Source organism: Aegilops tauschii, chromosome 1 (genome assembly GCF_002575655.3).
Source record: "Aegilops tauschii subsp. strangulata cultivar AL8/78 chromosome 1, Aet v6.0, whole genome shotgun sequence".
NCBI lineage: Eukaryota > Viridiplantae > Streptophyta > Magnoliopsida > Poales > Poaceae > Aegilops > Aegilops tauschii.
This window is the reverse complement of record NC_053035.3, coordinates 456,331,631-456,348,865: the sequence shown is the minus strand read 5'-3', so window position 1 is coordinate 456,348,865 and position 17,235 is coordinate 456,331,631. Positions and strand designations below refer to the sequence as shown.

Here is a 17,235-nt window from a genome sequence, read left to right as displayed (position 1 = left end):
TGTGTTGTTTGACCTGTGTGGGTATTTTAGAGAAGTGAGTGCAAAAGTCCTATACATCAGTGATCTTGAGAAGTTGGAGGAGCGAATCATAATGACATTATGTCATATGGAGAGAATATTCCCACCAGGTTTTTTCACCGTTATGGTGCATTTGGTTATGCATCTAGCAACAGAGGCAAAAATAGGTGGTCCAGTGTGCTACCGTTCGATGTGGTTTGTGGAAAGGTATGCTGGCTTCTTATATAAATATGGGGATGCATTACATATCTTTTAGGAAAATATTCTTCAATAATTTTCTTCTTCCTTCTGTTTGTGTTTATGTAGGTATATAGGTAAGCTGAAGTCAAATGTCCGTAACAAAGCTCATCCTGAAGGATCTATCACTGAAGCATTTTTGGCAGATGAGTGCATGACATTCTGTTCAAGATATATTGTCGGTTTTGAGACCAAACATAACTTGCCTTCGCAGAATGAAGATAACGAGGAGTGGGTTGGGCACCATGATAATGCACATGGATCAAGATTATTTCCTCATTCTGGCAATCCACTTGGAAAGCCTAGGAATTGTGTACTGGGCGGTGTGGCAAAAGTACAGGCACATAGATATGTCTTGTTCAATTGCTCTGATGTGAATTCATACCTTAGGTAATATCTCATGCTTATAAATTGTCTTAGTTACCCTTTCCCCTACTTGACCTCTGTCTATGAATTACTTTGCAGAGCTCATGCTGATGAGATCACGAATGGACGCAATTTAAACCCTGATGTTGTCGAGAGGATTCAAAACGATAAGTTCCACGAATGGTTCCAAGCTCATGTAAGTGCCATATTTTGCATATACTATACACGTATCACTACATTTAGTTGTAATCGAATTCTAAATATTCAGATAAAGAAATTGGAGAAGGAAATTGGCATCCACAACATTGAAAAGGATATTAGATTGCTCGCCCGGGGCCCAGTTAATGCAGCCAAAAGATATTGCGCTTTCAACTCCCGAGGCTACCATTTTAGGCCTAAACGCTTGGATAAAGAGACACAAAATAGTGGAGTCATGGTAACTGCAAAAACATCTAGTTATGATTCAGCACGTGATGCCAATCCTGTTTTACGTGATGTGACGTACTACGGGAGGGTAATTGATATTGTCGAGCTAAACTACTCTGGACAGTTTTCAGTGGTGTTGTTTAAATGTGAATGGGTTAATGTGTTCTCAGAAACAGGAATGAAAAAAGACAAGTACGGTTACACACTTGTCAACTTCTCACATCTAATACACAAAGGGGAAAAGATTGAGCATGAGCCTTTTATTTTCCCTAACCAGGCGAATCAAGTGTTCTATGTGGAAGATGAATTGAATCTAGGTTGGTCTGTGGTAATGAAGTTGCCAAAGCCTAGAGATGTATATGACTTAGGCAACATGGAATGGGAAGCACAAACAGAAAATGAGCCATTCCATGTTTCACAGCTTGGAGAGATTTTGAAGAGAAAGAACAATGAACAACATTGGGTTAGAACAGACGTTGAGGGGACAATACTGGATGCTAATGATGCTTCGAGCAATGAAGAATAGTTGAGGTTAGTAGCAATATGTTCTTGTGTTTCCATATTCAATTTCCAAGATGTGATTTTTACCTCTAATATAATTTGTTGTTCAATCTTTCTGTTCTTCAATTATGTTTTGTGCATTCTTTCTTTTATGCTGAGTTGACACTTTCATATCAGATATGAAATTTTAGTGATAAAAGTAGCACAAAATGTCTCTTCTATTTTCTTGTTCATGTTTTGATATTTTGGCTGCATGTCACAGGTTCAGACTGCATGCTACATGGAGGCATGGGGGTGGTTGGCTGTGTGCTTTGTATTGGTACAGAACAACCTACTTTTTTCTGCTTGCTGGCTTTCTGCTGACTACTTGACCAACTTGCTTGGTGATATACTGCTGTGTGAGACCATGTGTTGGTCAAAATTTAGTATACTCTTATATTCATGCTTGGTAATTCGGTCAGCTGCGACACCACGTGCTTGTTTGGACATCATTTTGTAGTTTGGTCAACAACAGTTCAGAATTGAGATACACGTAGCTTGTTTGGAACTTTATTTTGTACTTTGGTTAACAGTTCAGAATTGGCATACTCTTGCAGTGTTAAAAAATCCTGTTTTCCGATCACATGTTGCCATTTTTCCTAAAGTTTGAATCTATCCTAAAGCAGTATGAATGTTTTGGTTTCTCTACATATACTTCACTTACTGATGATTAGATTAGATGGTCAAAAGTCTAGATGAATTCAATGTTGATTGAAGTCTCATGTACCAAGTAGAAACATGTTCTGCCAACGACACTCAGCTTTCTCACGATTTTTGTTCTTTGAACCCAGCTATCAAAATGCATTCAAATTTAGGTTTTCATTATTCCAATTACACGAAATAGTATCTATTGAATATGTCTCCCTATCTAGACAATTTGAGCAAAAAAACGTACATACTATTATCTCTTTTCTAGAATTGAATTTGTCTTATTTTGCTAATTTCTAAAACTGATTGGCCCACCTCAATGATAGGTATCACGAATTAGTACGTTTTCTTTTAGGGAAGCATGGATTAGTACTTGTTTACACTTGTTTTAGCCAGGATTCTGGATCACGGTGGTCCAACTAATAAAAAGTCACAGATATAACATGTCAACATACATTATTCCTTTTATCAAAAAGCGCTTCCCAAATACAACACGTCCACATACTTTTATACTTTATAATAAAAATACGGATCAATAAATCTTCAAAGTGTATTAAATTAATTATGTCCAAAATTACTTAAAAGTAGCTAGCACACCTTTAACAAATTTTGGGAGCAGAAAACATTTTTTTCTAATACCCAAAAGAGTTGCACATCTTTCATATTAAGATTAGAGAAAAAAAATATGATTCAAAAAAATGATTAGAGAAAAAAGTATTTACAAGATTACGAACACACGCACAGTACAAAGCACAAAACTTTGAGTTTGCACTCTTATCCAGTCTTAGAAAATAGGGTCATACGTACCCACGTATAGGGAAATAATCTTTTTTAAAATTTTGTACAGGGAAACATCTTTTCTAGAAGAACTTACAGGAAACAGTGAGCTCCTAGTTTGAGTCCTACCTTTTGTGGGCTTTGGGGCTACGCCAATTGTTTTATCCTAATATATCCCGCCAGTAAGCAAACACGGATCCTCGAAACTTCTATACGTAGCTAACATGTGAATGGCACAAGCCCATAACTATTAGCCCAGAGGCCACGTGCAACGATGGGATTGACCTAAGAATTGATCGCATGTATCTTGCAACAAGTCTTCTCTTGACAAGAAAGAAAAAATCAATCCAATATTATTACGTGGGTAACATTTACCTACGTAGACCACCTATGTGTTACAAACTTGTAACACAACATTGCATATCATATATGCGTTACAATCTTGTAACACTCTCCCAACCGGCATAAATAATATGTTACAACACTGTAACACATTTTACGCATGTGGAATATGTGTTACAACATCGTAACACTTCCCATAGAATGTGTTACAAATTACTGTGGACACAAATGTTGTGTTACCGGGATTTCAAACAGTAACACATGTTTTATTGTGTTACCGGGATGTGTTACCAAAGCTAATTCCTGTAGTAGTGGCAGTCGCTCTGCGAGCTGCGGCTTCTGGCAGGAGACGGCTTAAGTGCCAACACATTACTTGTCCCGCTGCAGGAAGCATTTCATAGTACAAGGCGGCGAGTCCCCGGGCCGACTAGTCGGACCCGGTGCCAAGCGGCATAAAGGAAAGACACATTCATAGGCATAATTCTTATCATATAGATAAAAGAGGGCAGTCCCCGAGCTCTTCTCGGGGGACCCGGAGTCTTCGTACTTTAATACAAAGGGTAGCGTGGTACATACTGCATCAACTGTAAAATCTTCGGAGGAGATTTGCATTCCATGGACGCTCCGTCTCCTTGCCGGAGTCGTCCCTCTTGCACGCCCGAGGCTTCTGGGCGTCGATCAGGTAGTAGGAGTCGTTGCCCAACACTTTGCTGATGATGAAGGGGCCTTCCCAAGGCTCTGAGAGCTTGTGTTGGCCGGCTGTTCGCTGGATCAGCCGGAGCACAAGGTCTCCCTCTTGGAAGGATCTCGGCTTGACCTTCCGGTTGTAGTATCGGTGCAGGCTCTGCTGGTAGATGCTGGACCGGCTGAGTGCCAACAGCCGGCCCTCTTCCAGCAGATCGACGCCGTCTTGTCGCGCCTCTTCTGCCTCCTCTTCGGTGTACATGGTGACTCGAGGAGAGTCAAATTCTATGTCCGTCGGGATGACGGCTTCGGCACCGTAGATGAGGAAGAAAGGCGTGAAGCCGGTTGACTTGTTCGGAGTTGTGCGCAGGCTCCAGAGGACGGCCGACAGCTCATCGAGCCAATAGCCGGCCGAGCGCTCTAGAGGCTCGACCAGTTGGGGCTTGGTGCCGGACAAGATGAGGCCGTTTGCTCGCTCTACTTGGCCGTTTGACTGCGGATGGGCAATGGATGCTAAGTCCAGTCGGATGCCCAGCATCGCGCAGAAACGGGCCAACGCACCTTTGGCAAAGTTTGTGCCATTGTCGGTGATGATGCTGTGTGGTATGCCATACCGGATGGTGATGTCGGAGATGAAAGTCACAGTAGACGGACCATTCAATTTCTTGATTGGTTTTGCTTCTATCCACTTGGTGAACTTGTCCACCGCGACAAGCAATTGAGTCATGCCACCTCGCGCTGTTTTGAATGGTCCCACCATGTACAGGCCCCAGACAGCAAAGGGCCAGGCAATGGGGATAGTCTTGAGTGCAGAAGCCGGCTGATGAGGCTTGGAGCGAAACTTCTGGCACCCTTTGCATTTCTGGACCAAATATTTGGCGTCTTCTAGGGCAGTCGGCCAGAAAAAAACCATGGTGGAAAGCTTTGGCAACAAGTGCTCTTGAAGCCGCATGGTGACCGCACTCACCTTGATGGATATCTTTGAGGATTGCTTGGCCTTGCTCCGGCTCCACGCAGCGTTGGTAGACACCAGTGACACTGCGCCTTACAAGCTCTCTGTTGACTATGGTGTATGCTGCTGCCCGGTGTTGCACTTGCCGGGCCGAGATCTCATCAGTCGGCAGCTCTTTGTTCACCAGGAAATTGAGGATGGGCTTGGCCCATGAAGGCGCTGCGATTTCTTCGATTGCTAAGACTGCTACTTGCACGAGGGCGGTTGGGCCGGGAGGCGGCGGGTTGGAGTCAGCTGCCGCTTGCTGAGTCGATGAAGTCCCCGAGCCGACTGCTACAGTGCCCGAGCCGAGTTCTGAAGTCTCCGGGCCGGGTGCGGCTGTTGCAGTCCCCGGGTCGCCTGCCGAATTCCTCGTGCCGGCTGCTGGGGTCCTCAAGTCGAATCCGACTGCTTCAGGAGGAGCCGGCACAAACATGGAATCCGACTCTGGCGATGGCCTGATAGACGACTTGAGGAGGCGTTGCAGGGCGATGCCGGTTGGTATTGCTTGCCGGGTGGAGCCGATTCATGCCAAGGCATCTGCTTGCTCATTGTCATTTCTTGGCACATGGAGGAACTCGCACCCTTCAAAGTATCCGCTGAGTTGCTGGACGAGGAAGCGGTAGCTAGCCATGTTTGCATCTTTGGCGTCCCAGTCGCCCGACGACTGCTGGACCACCAAGTCAGAATCTCCATAACACAGGATCCGGCGAATGCCGAGTTCCTTGGCAAGTCGGAGCCCGTGTATGAGTGCTTCGTACTCAGCTACGTTGTTGGAGGCGGCAAAGTGAATTTGCAGCACATATCTAAGCTTGTCGCCTTTGGGAGAGGTGAGGACGATGCCGGCTCCCAAACTGGTGCGCATCTTGGAACCATCAAAGTGCATCCGCCAATGGGTGGAGTCCGGCACTGGCGGCAGGTACTGGGTCTCGGCCCAGTCGACGATGAAGTCGGCCAGTGCTTGTGACTTGATGGCGGTGCGAGGCTGGTAGTAGATGGTGTAGGGGGCCAAATCTATGGCCCATTTGGCCACTCTGCCTGAAGCATCTCGACTTCCAATGATCTTGGCAAGTGGAGCCGTGCAGACCACAGTGATTGGGTGCTCTTGAAAATACGGCTTCAATTTCTTGGCGGCAAAGTGCACGCCGTAGCACATCTTCTGATAGTGGGGGTAGTTTTGCTTGAGGGCGGACTACACTTCACTCAGGTAATATACTGGCCTCTGGACCGGTAGTGCTTTGCCTTCTTCCTTGCTTGCACCACTATGACTGTGTTGACCACCCGGCTGGTGGCAGCGATGTAGAGGAGCATGGGTTCCTTAGGAGTCGGAGCCGCCAGGACAGGTGGGGTGGTCAGCATCTTCTTGAGCTGGAGAAAAGCTTCGTCCACCTTGTCGTTCCACTCGAAAAAGTGGACTTCTTCATGAGCTGCTACAGGGGAAGAGCCTTCTCGCCCAGCCGACTGATGAAGCGGCTGATGGATGCCAAGCAGCCGGTGAATTTTTGCACGTCCAGCAGTCGGGTGGGCACTTCCATCCTCTCGATGGCCTTGATTTTCACGGGGTTGCATTCTATGTCGCGCTCTGAGAACAGGAAGCCAAGAAGCTGGCCGGCTGGTACTCCAAAGACGCATTTCTCTGGGTTGAGCTTGATTTGAGATCAGCGCAAGTTCTCAAAGGTCTCCTTGAGGTCTTCTAGCAGCGTTCCACGCTTCTCCGTCTTCACCACAACATCGTCCACATAAACGTGGGCGTTCCTGCCGAGTTGCTTGAGGAGGCACTTCTGCATGCAACGTTGAAACGTGGCACCGGCATTCCTCAAGCCGAACATCATGGTCAAGTAGCAGAAGGCTCCAAACAGTGTGATGAAGGCGGTCTTCAGCCTGTCACCCGGGTTCAGCTTGATCTAGTGATACCCTGAGTATGTGTCCAAAAAACTCAACAGCTCGCATCTGGTTGTGGAGTCTATCACTTGGTCAATTCTCGGCAAAGCAAATGGGTCTTTGGGGCAGGCTTTGTTGAGGCTGGTATAATCAATACACATGCGCCACTGCTTGTTTTTCTTCAGCACAAGGACCGGGTTGGCCAGCCACTCTGGAAAGAACACTTCCATGATGAAGCCGGCTGCCAGCAGCCAGGCTATCTCTTCTCCAACGACTATTCTCTTCTCTTCTGACAGGCGGCGCATGGGCTGCCTGACTAGCTTGGCATCAGACCGGACATGTAATTTGTGCTCAGTGAAATCCGTCGGAACTCCCGGCATGTCTTTGGGAGACCATGCAAAGATATCCCGATTCTCACGGAGGAAATCGACGAGCTCGCCTTCCTATTTGCTGTCAAGGTTTGCACCTATGATAGCGTACCTCTCCGGGTGCTCTGGGTCTAGGGGTATCTTCTTTGTCTCTTTGGCCGGCTTGAACGAGCCCTCGTCTTCCGACTCCTTGGGTTGGGTGGCATTTCCGGCTGCTTGCCTGCCATCGCCACAACCCGGTCATGGAGCCGCTTCTCAGCCGCGATCACAAGGGACTCGGCCAGCCGGCTGCTATCTGCTGCGCAGGCGTACGACTTCTTGTAATCCCCTGCTATGGTCAGAATTCCCTTGGAACTCGGCATCTTCATCTTGAGGTAAGCATAGTGGGGGACCGCCATGAACTTGGCCAGAGCAGGCCGGCCAAGTAGTGCATGGTATGGGCTCTCAAGGTCCACCACCTGAAACCTGACTGGCTCTCGGCGGAAGTGATCTTTGTCTCCAAAGAGGACGTCTATCTGGATCTTGCGGATTGGTGAGCAGGAAAGGCCAGGAACTATGCCATGGAATACAGTTTGGCTGGGCTGAAGCTGCCTCTGTTTGGTTCCTAACTTCTACATGGTATCCTTGTATAGGATGTTGATGCTGCTACCGCCATCTATCAGAACTCGGGAAAAACGAGAAGCTCGCCTCTCTGTGGCAAAAGTGGCATCCAGAACCAGGGCATAGGAGCCGGGATTGGGCATTACTTCCGGGTGGTCGGCTCTGCTCCAGCTGATGGGCTTCTTGGACCAATGCACGAACTCGGGGGTCTTTGGTGCCACTGCATTTACTTCTTGCTTTCGTTGCCGTCTGCTGTGCTTGTCGTCGGCCACGCTGGTGAACACGACATAAGCTCCGTGCTCTTCGGGATACTCGTCTTGTATGGCTCCGACCGGTCGAACTGCCGGCTGCTGGGGTGGAGGAGGAGGTGGCTGCCCAGTAGGCGGAGGAGGCAGAAGGCCGTCACCCTTGGCGATACTGGTGAGCCAGTGGCACTTCCGAGTGGTGTGGTTGGATGGCTTCGCGCCATTGTGAAATTCGCAAGGTGCATCAAGAGTCTGCTCATACGAGAAAGCAGGCAGCCAATTGGGCTTGCCGCCCTTCTAGCGCTTGGATGGAGGCTGCCCTTCTGGCTGCTGGTCTTCGACTGTCGCCACCTGCCGGCTTGTAGAAGCCGGCTGCGAGGCCTTGCGTTTGTTGTCGTTGGATTGCTGACGCCGACTGGTGTCACCAGCCGGGGCCCGAGGAGCTGGAGGAGCCACCTTGCCAGATGCATCAACTTGGATCTCTGCCTTCATGGAGTAGTCGGCCGTGGCGTATTTATCTGCTATGATCAGCAGCTCGTCGAGGGTCGCCGGCTTGTCGCAGAGAAGCCTGTGCTTGAGAAGGGTGCCCTCTCGGCCCCCGGCGGTGAAGTACTCGATGGCCTGCACCTCGTGCACGCCTTCGCAAGAGTTGCGGAGTTCGGCCCAGCGCGTGAGGTAGTCACGAGTTGACTCGTTGGGTCCTTGGACGCACAAGGAGAGCTGGCGAGGCTTGGGCGGCCGCTTCTACGTGCTGGTGAAGTTGCGGATGAAGGCTTCGGTGAAGTCGACCCAGCTGTTGATGCTGCGGGGCTTCAGGCTGTTCAGCCATGTCTGGGCCGTGCCCTGGAGCATGAGCGGAACGTACTTCACGGCAACGCGCTTGTTGCCATTTGCGATGTTGATAGCTGTGGAATAGTCGACTAGCCAGTCCTCCGGCTTCACGGAGCCGGTGTATTTGGGCGTATCTCTCGGGAGCGTGAACCCTTTGGGGAAGGGCTCATCTCGAATGCGGGGGGCCAAAACAAGGCGGACCCAGCTCATCTTCTTCTTCTAGCGCCAGGGATCGGTTGAGACGGTCGATCCGGTGGCGGGCATCGTTCTCTCCGACTCCTTCTCGGCGGCCAAGGTGGTCGCCGAGTGTCGAGTGCTCAACAGGCGGCGGGGAGACGCGCCTCTCTCTGCGGGGGGGGGGGGGGGGGGGGGGGGGGGGGAGGCGGACAGTCATCCCGTCGTTCCACTGCTCTTGGGCGGCCGTCTTGGTCGCGCTCGATAGTGATGCGAGTCCGGCTGCGGCTGGCAGCCGACTCCTTGTCTCTTCTTTCACGGACGCCACCAGTCGTCGTCCGGGATGTCGCGCCTTGGTCTCAGCGGGGAGGCGGATCGTCATTTTGCCGGTTGGGCGCCTCAGTGCGGCAGCCGGCCTCGTGCTGCTCAGCAGCCGCATCGAGGAGTCGCTGGACGCGCTCCGCCATCTGGCGATGCTGTTCGTCCTCGAACTTGTCCAGCTCTTCTGCTGTCGCCTGGGCAGCTCGTATGTTCTCCGCGGGCGTGTCGTAGACGGGGCGATCTGCCCTGAACAGGCTGGCGATGGCCACGTCGCGTTGCTGGACCGTGCCGATGCGGCTAGGCCCACCAGGAGCCAGCGTGCCATCCATAGCGTGGTCCATCTCGCGCTGGTAGGCCTCCGATAGGCGTCTCATGCTGGCCAGCTTCTTGGCGCTCTTGACGAGCTAGGCGCGGCGCACTTCCAGCATCTCGGTGTCGGCATCCTCTGGAATGGGCGCCGTCAGGTCTTGTAGTGCCGCATCGAGCGGGTCATGAGCACCTCCGTCGGAGTGCTCGCTGTGGCCGATGACAAGCACCTCCATGACGGTGCTTCTGCCGCTCTCCACGCGAGGGAGCGGCTCGTCGTAGACCACCACGTTGGTGGGGAACGCGTCAAGTGACGCAGTGTCGGAGTCGACAAGCATTGGGTCGGTGGAGCCAACAGACTCCAAGTCTACAGCAGGCTCGCTGGTGATGTGGAGCTGATCGAGGAGGCTCGCGAGGCGGCTCTCAGGGCCATCGGTGCCCGCATCAGACGCGGGCTCGTCGGACAGGCGAACCTCGCCAACAAAATAGGCGAGGCAGCTCGCCGCGCAGGCAACCTCCGCGCCATGCAGCGCGTCAGCGCAGACTCCGTCTGGTGTGCTGGGTTGGCTGCGCTCGCCAGGGAGGAACAGGGTTCCCGTCCAGAACAGGTCTCCGCACGACGGTGCACCTCGCCCCACGGTGGGCGCCAAATGTCGGGGGTTGGGTGCGACATATGCCAATGGATGGCTTATCATGGTGGGAGCGAGTAGAACGTCGCCGGTGCCTGGAAGCGGGATGAGGCGTAGACACGAACGCCGGCGCACTTTACCCAGGTTCGGAGCTCTCCTAGGAGATAACACCCCTAGTCCTGCTCTGCGGGGTCTCCGCATGATCACTAAGGCACTAGTGAGTACAATGGTGCTCCTCGAGCTGTATGCTAGAGGTAGAAAAGGGCAAGGCTTGCTCTCCCCTCCCCTAGGTGCTGGTCTAAGTCTAACAGGTTCCAACCCTTTGCATGGGTGCCCTGGGGGGTTTATATAGACCTACTCCCCCAGGGGTACAATGGTAATCTGGCCGGGTGTAGGGCCCGACTGTCAGTCTCTCTGGTCGCCGGCTTCTCCGTCGGCTGCTGGGGCCCGCCACCTGGCGGGCCCCGCCGACTGGTCTGGTACAGAGCCGACAGGCCGCCTCCGTCGCTTGCGGGTCTTGTCGGCTGCTGATCACTATAGCCGTGATGCAAATGACACAGGCTTGGTCAGGGGGGCGTGGCTACAGTCCCGCCGCCTGGTGGGAGATCACTGTAGCCACACCGCGTCTTATCTGGTTGATGGCGTGTGGGGCCCCGAGGAAGGAACGAGCCGCCTGCTGGAGGCCGGCCTCCCTCGGGTCTGACTGGCCAGGCTTCCGCCGTCTTCCGGGCTCCCGCTGCCTGGTAGGGCCCACCGTCTTTAGGCCGTACTGATAGGCGGTCCTGGGAGCAGGGTTCCGCCTGACAGGGATGACGTCAGGGGCGGAGTGGCAACAGTGCCGCGCCGGGCGGAGATCTCCGCCTATACGGAGCACTGTGGCCACGCCCGGCCCTGGATTTGGGAGGGATGGGCTACATTGTAGCCCATCCCTGTCTTGTCTTTCTCGATGAGGGTGCATACTTTGTGGGCGCCACGGGCCGACTGCTAGGGGCCGGCTTCTCTGGAAGCCGCCCACTAGGAGTCGGCTTGTCTTGATGCTGGCCTCTGGAACTCGGCCGTCTACGGGCAGCCGGCTATTCCTCCAGCCGGCCACCAGAAGGCGGCACTTCGTCTTGATGCCTTGAGGGGCGCAGCCAGCCCCGATGTCTTGGAAGGTTCAGGGACTCGGGTTAGCCTACCCGTGGCCCATTACTCCGACACAACCAGAAGGTTTTGTCAATCCTAAAGGTTCTAACAAAGTGTGCAAGCTCCAGCGATCCATTTATGGACTGGTGCAAGCCTCTCGGAGTTGGAATATACGCTCTGATAGTATGATCAAAGCATATGGTTTTATACAGACTTTCGGAGAAGCCTGTATTAACAAGAAAGTGAGTGGGAGCACTACAGCCTTTCTGATAAGTATATGTGAATGACATATTGTTGATCGGAAATGATGTAGAATTTTTTGGAAAGCATAAAGGAGTGTTTGAAAGGAGTTTTTCAAAGAAAGACCTCGGTGAAGCTGCTTGCATATTGGGCATCAAGATCTATAGAGATAGATCCAGATGCTTGATAAGATTTTTCAATGAGTACATACCTTGACAAGATTTTGAAGTAGTACAACATGGAACAGTCAAAGAAGGAGTTCTTGCCTGTATTGCAAGGTGTAAAGTTGAGTAAGACTCAAAACACGACCACAACAGAAAATAGAAAGAGAATGAAAGTCATTCCCTATGCCTCAGCCATAAGTTCTATAAAGTATGCTATGTTGTGTACCAAACCTATTGTGTACCTTGCCATGAGTTTGGCAAGGGGGTATGATATTGATCCAGGAGTGGATCACTTGACATCGGTCAAAATTATCCTTAAAATACTGAGGAGATATTTCTCGGTTATGGAGGTGATAAAGAGTTCGTCGTAAAGCGTTACGCCAATGCAAGATTTTACACCGATCCGGATGAATCTGAGTCTCAATCTGGATATATATTGAAAGTGGGAGCAATTAGCTCTGGTAGCTCCATGCAGAGCATTGTAGACATAGAAAAATTGCAAAATACATATGGCTCTGAATGTGACAGACCCATTGACTAAGCTTCTCTCACAAGAAAAACATGATCACACCTTAGTACTCTTTGGGTGTTAAACACAGCGATGTGAACTAGATTATTGACTCTAGTAAAACCCTTTGGGTATTAGTCACATGGCGATGTGAACTAATCACATGGTGATGTGAACTATTGGTGTTAAATCACATGGCGATGTGAATTAGATTATTGACTCTAGTACAAGTGGGAGACTGAAGGAAAAATGCCCTAGAGGTAATAATAAAGTTGTTATTTATATTTCCTTATATCATGATAAATTTTTATTATTCATGCTAGAATTGTATTAATCGGAAACTTAGTACATGTGTGAATACATAGAAAAAATAGAGTGTCCCTATTATGCCTCTACTTGAGTAGCTCATTAATCAAAGATGGTTAACTTTCCTGACCATAGACATGTGTTGTCATTTGATGAACGGGATCACATCATTAGAGAATGATGTGATGGACAAGACCCATCCGTTAGCTTAGCATAAATAATAGTTTAGTTTTATTGCTATTGCTTTCATCATGATTATACATGTTCCTCTGACTATGAGATTATGCAACTTCCGAATACTGGAGGAACACCTTGTGTGCTATCAAACGTCACAACGTAACTATGTGATTATAAAGATGCTCTACAGGTGTCTCCGATGGAGTCTGTTGAGTTGGCATAGATGGAGATTAGGATTTGTCACTCCATGTATCGGAGAGGTATCGCTGGGCCCTCTCGGCAATGCACATCACTATAAGCCTTGCAAGCAATGTGACTAATGAGTTAGTTGCGGGATAATGCATTACGGAACGATTAAAGAGACTTGCCAGTAATGAGATTGAACTAGGTATGATGATACCGACGATCGAATCTCGGGCAAGTAACATACCGATGACAAAGGGAACAGCGTATGTTGTTATGTGGTTTGACCGATAAAGATCTTTGTAGAATATGTAGGAGCCAATATGAGCATACAGGTTCCGCTATTGGTTATTGACCGGAGATGTGTCTCGGTCATGTCTACATAGTTCTCAAACCCGTAGGGTCCGCACGCTTAACGTTCGATGGTGATTTGTATTATGAGTTATGTGATTTGATGTACCGAAGGTTGTTCGGAGTCCCGGATGAGATCACGGACATGATGAGGAGTCTCGAAATGGTCGAGATGTAAAGATCGATATATTGGAAGGCTATATTCGGACATCGGAAAGGTTCCGAGTGATTCGGGTATTTTTCGGAGTACCGGAGAGTTACGGGAATTCGCCGGGGGCTTAATGGGCCTACATGGGCTTTAGTGGAAGAGAGAGGAGGCAGCCAAGAGGAGGGGCACAGCCCCCAAGCCCAATCCAAGTTGGGGAGGGGGGCCAGCCCCCCTTTCGTTCTTCCCCTCTTCCCCTTCCTTCCCCCTCCTAGTTGGACTAGGAAAGGAGGGAAGCCTACTCCTACTAGGAGTAGGAATCCCCGTGTCGGTGTCAAAACCGGCGAATCTCGGGTAGGGGGTCCCGAACTGTGCATCTAGGATCGATGGTTACATGAGACAGGGGACACGATGTTTACCCAGGTTCGGGCCCTCTCTATGGAGGTAATACCCTACTTCCTGCTTGATTGATCTTGATGAATATGAGTATTACAAGAGTTGATATACCACGAGATCGTAATGGCTAAACCCTAGAAGTCTAGCATGTATGACTATCGTAATGAATGTGTCCTATCCGGACTACGCCCTCCGGTTTATATAGACACCGAAGGGATCTAGGGTTACATAGAGTCGGTTACATAAAAAGGAATCTTCATCGTTGGTCGCCAAGCTTGCCTTCCACGCCAAGGAGAGTCCAATCCAGACACGGGTACAATCTTCGGCCTTCATGTCTTCACAGCCCATCAGTCCGGCCCATGGATAACAGGCCGGATGCCCGAGGACCCCTTAGTCCAGGACTCCCTCAGTAGCCCCTGAACCTGGCTTCAATGACGAGGAGTCCGGCGCGCAGATTGTCTTCGGCATTGCAAGGCGGGTTCCCTTCTTTCCAAACTCCAAGATAGTCTTCGGATGCAATGATAGTATCTGGACCTGTCACATATTCCATACACAACTGCAGAGAAAATATGATTTTACACGAGCTCAATCCGCTGACAACTTTTGGGTAGTATGACATCACGCCTGCTCGGCCACTATTTTTGAACCGTTTTAGCTGGCCCGTCGTCCCACGTCTCAAGACGTGGCTTTATTGGCATGTCTTATCCAAGCGGAGATCGTGTCTCCCCTTTTTTAAGGGATTCCTATCAACCCGGATGTGGTTAACCCAACCGTCGCTTGGGTATAACTCCTTGGAAACAGGCAAGTTTTTGAGGCCTAGGAGGAGATGTTTGATATTTGCAGCCTTTATATAGGGGTACAGACCCGTCTTTTTCTTTCACACTTGCTTCTTCCTCGACCCGTGCTACCCCAAGTTCCAACACCCGGTTTTTGGTTGCCACAAACCCCAATCATGTCCGGATCCAGCCGTCAAGGCCGGTGGGTAGCTTCTTCTGTCACGGAGGGAGATATTGCCAAGCTTCGGGCAGCGCGGTACCTGACAGCAGAAATCCATCATCGGCTTCCTGCCGAGGGGCAGGTTATTCCCACCCCAGATCCGGCGAGAGGGTCGTGTTCGTGTCCCACTTCCTCCGCGGGTTAGGGTTTGCACTTAACCCCTTCGTCCGAGGGCTAATGTTATATTACGGGCTAGATTTTCATGATCTGGCCCCGGACTCTATCTTCTTATCTCGGCGTTTATCGTCACGTGCGAAGCCTTCCTCCGAACTCCTCCGCACTTTGGCTTGTGGCTCAAGACCTTCGATGTGAAGCCGCAAGTGATAGAGGGGGAGCAAGCTAAGTGCGGTGGTGCTATAGTGAGCAAGCTTACTAGCGCTGTTTGGCTGAAAGGATCCTTTGCCAAATCTTCCGATTTATGGCGGCAGGGGTGAATCTATATCACCGAACCCCGTGGCTCCAAGTGGGTAGCTGCGCCTGCATTTTGATCCAGCCCCCCAATTCAGCTTGCATTGTGGATTAATAAGGGGTTGGACTGGGGATCAACGAACGAGGTGCGAACTCTGCAAAGTCGCATTCGAAGCCTCATTGAGAGGGACATCACAATATCGTCAATGCTGTTCAAGTAATGCTAGTTCGCCGGACCCTGTCGTGACAGCGACGGCCTCTCCGCCTGTGGGAGTTCAATCCAGAAGGGCCGCGGACTCTTCAGCACTTCTTCAGCACTACGCATGAAGGAATGTGGAGATTATTCTTCGGGAAATGAAGGCAATGGCCGGACACCACCGAAGATGTCGGCCTAGACTGTAACCATCCGGATACCCCGGTAAGTACCCGTTTGCCGAATACCTCATAATCAGATACCCAGTGGCAAGATACTGACAGAATCATCCTTTTTCAGGGCTGGATAAAGAAGGTGGAACGGATTAGGTGTCCGGCTCCCCTTCCCGAAGACTCAGCTACTCCCGTGCTAACAAGGATGCTGGCCTTGGCACCATACCAGGCGCCGGTAAGGCAGGGTAAAGAGGAGAGTGAGAAGACCCAAGATGACCTTTGTAACACCCCAGATGTGAAACTCCCCTTTTTGGGCAATTTATCCACTTGGTCTATTCAAATTCCTTTGGGTTCCATTTTTTTGTTTTTATTTGTTGTTTTACTTTTGCTTTGTCTTGTCATTTTTGTCATATTTCACTTTGCCATTCACTGTTGCATCATGGCCTCATCATGTGTTTGCATTGTGCTTGGTGTCTTTGTGCATATCCCCATCATCATGTGCATCTTCATATGGTAGCATATTGCATTGTGACATGTTTCTATGTGAGTCATGGCATCATCATCCCCCTTCACTCATCACCACCTCTCCTTCTCTTTCTTTCTTTTGGGAAGTGCCATTTTTCACTCCCCCATTAATGTTCATCTTCTCCCTGTAAATCCTACACCATGTCAGTAACCACTCTGTTAAATTTCAGCCCAGTTTGGTTTGATTTGGTTGGGTTCAAAAATGGCTCAAGTTTGAATTTAATTCAAACTTGAATTATTTTTCTACCTCTAAAAATTGCCAAACCAATTCATTTAAAATGTGCATATTTCCAGGACTCCACACATATATTCTTATCTGTCGAATTCCATTCCTACCCTTCGATTCTTTTCCTCCAAGCGGTTTCTGTTCTGGAAAATAAAAAAGGCAAGAATGTAGAGAGGGAGAGAGAGCCCAGCGCCTCAGCCCAGCCATGGTCTAACACAGCCACTTACTCCCTCCGTTGCAGCCCATCCAGCCCACCAGCAGCAGCGCCCCTGTTCTTCTTCTTCTCTCCTGTACGGCAGCGCATCCAGGGGCTCCACGTTGGCACCCTGACCGATTTGACGGCCGGAACAGGAGCCCCTGCTGCTACTTAACCTATCACGCGAGCCCCCTGCAGCCCTAGATTTCGCCCTTCCCTCCTCGTGCCGCCAACCCTTTTCCCTCCCCTCTGTTTCCTCTTCTTCCTCAAGGAACAGAGAAAGAGAGAGAACCACCGAGAGCTTCGTCGTCGCTTGCGTGGTCGGAGACCACCACGGTCATCTCCGGCATGTGCATCTTCTTCCTCGACGTCGTCTACGTCCGTTCAGATGTCTTCCCCACCCTGGATCGCCTCCACGCTGTCGTCCACGTCTTCGTCTTCTTCCTCTGCCTCCTCTACTTCATGAACACCGACGATCAGCGCAACCCCACGCCAGCTCCTCTGCTTTCCCGATGAGTCCGCCGACTTCAACAGCACCC

At 50.2% G+C, this 17,235-nt stretch overlaps 1 protein-coding gene across 1 annotated transcript; it reads left to right on the top strand.

The window, feature by feature from the left end:
• Positions 1 to 208: 208 nt before the first annotated feature.
• LOC141038994 (uncharacterized) lies at positions 209 to 1,573 on the top strand. Its single transcript, XM_073506423.1, has 4 exons — positions 209 to 225; positions 325 to 645; positions 721 to 817; positions 890 to 1,573. Exons 1-4 carry the CDS (start codon positions 209 to 211, stop codon positions 1,571 to 1,573), a joined length of 1,119 nt encoding a protein of 372 aa, XP_073362524.1.
• The last annotated feature ends 15,662 nt before the right edge of the window (positions 1,574 to 17,235 follow it).

What these genes read in the sequence shown, in the direction of transcription:
- LOC141038994 (XM_073506423.1), top strand. An exon ending in GATGTGAATTCATACCTTAG is followed by an intron (nt 646 to 720) that starts GTAATATCTCAT and finishes ATTACTTTGCAG; the next exon opens with AGCTCATGCTGATGAGATCA. An exon ending in ACGAATGGTTCCAAGCTCAT is followed by an intron (nt 818 to 889) that starts GTAAGTGCCATA and finishes CTAAATATTCAG; the next exon opens with ATAAAGAAATTGGAGAAGGA.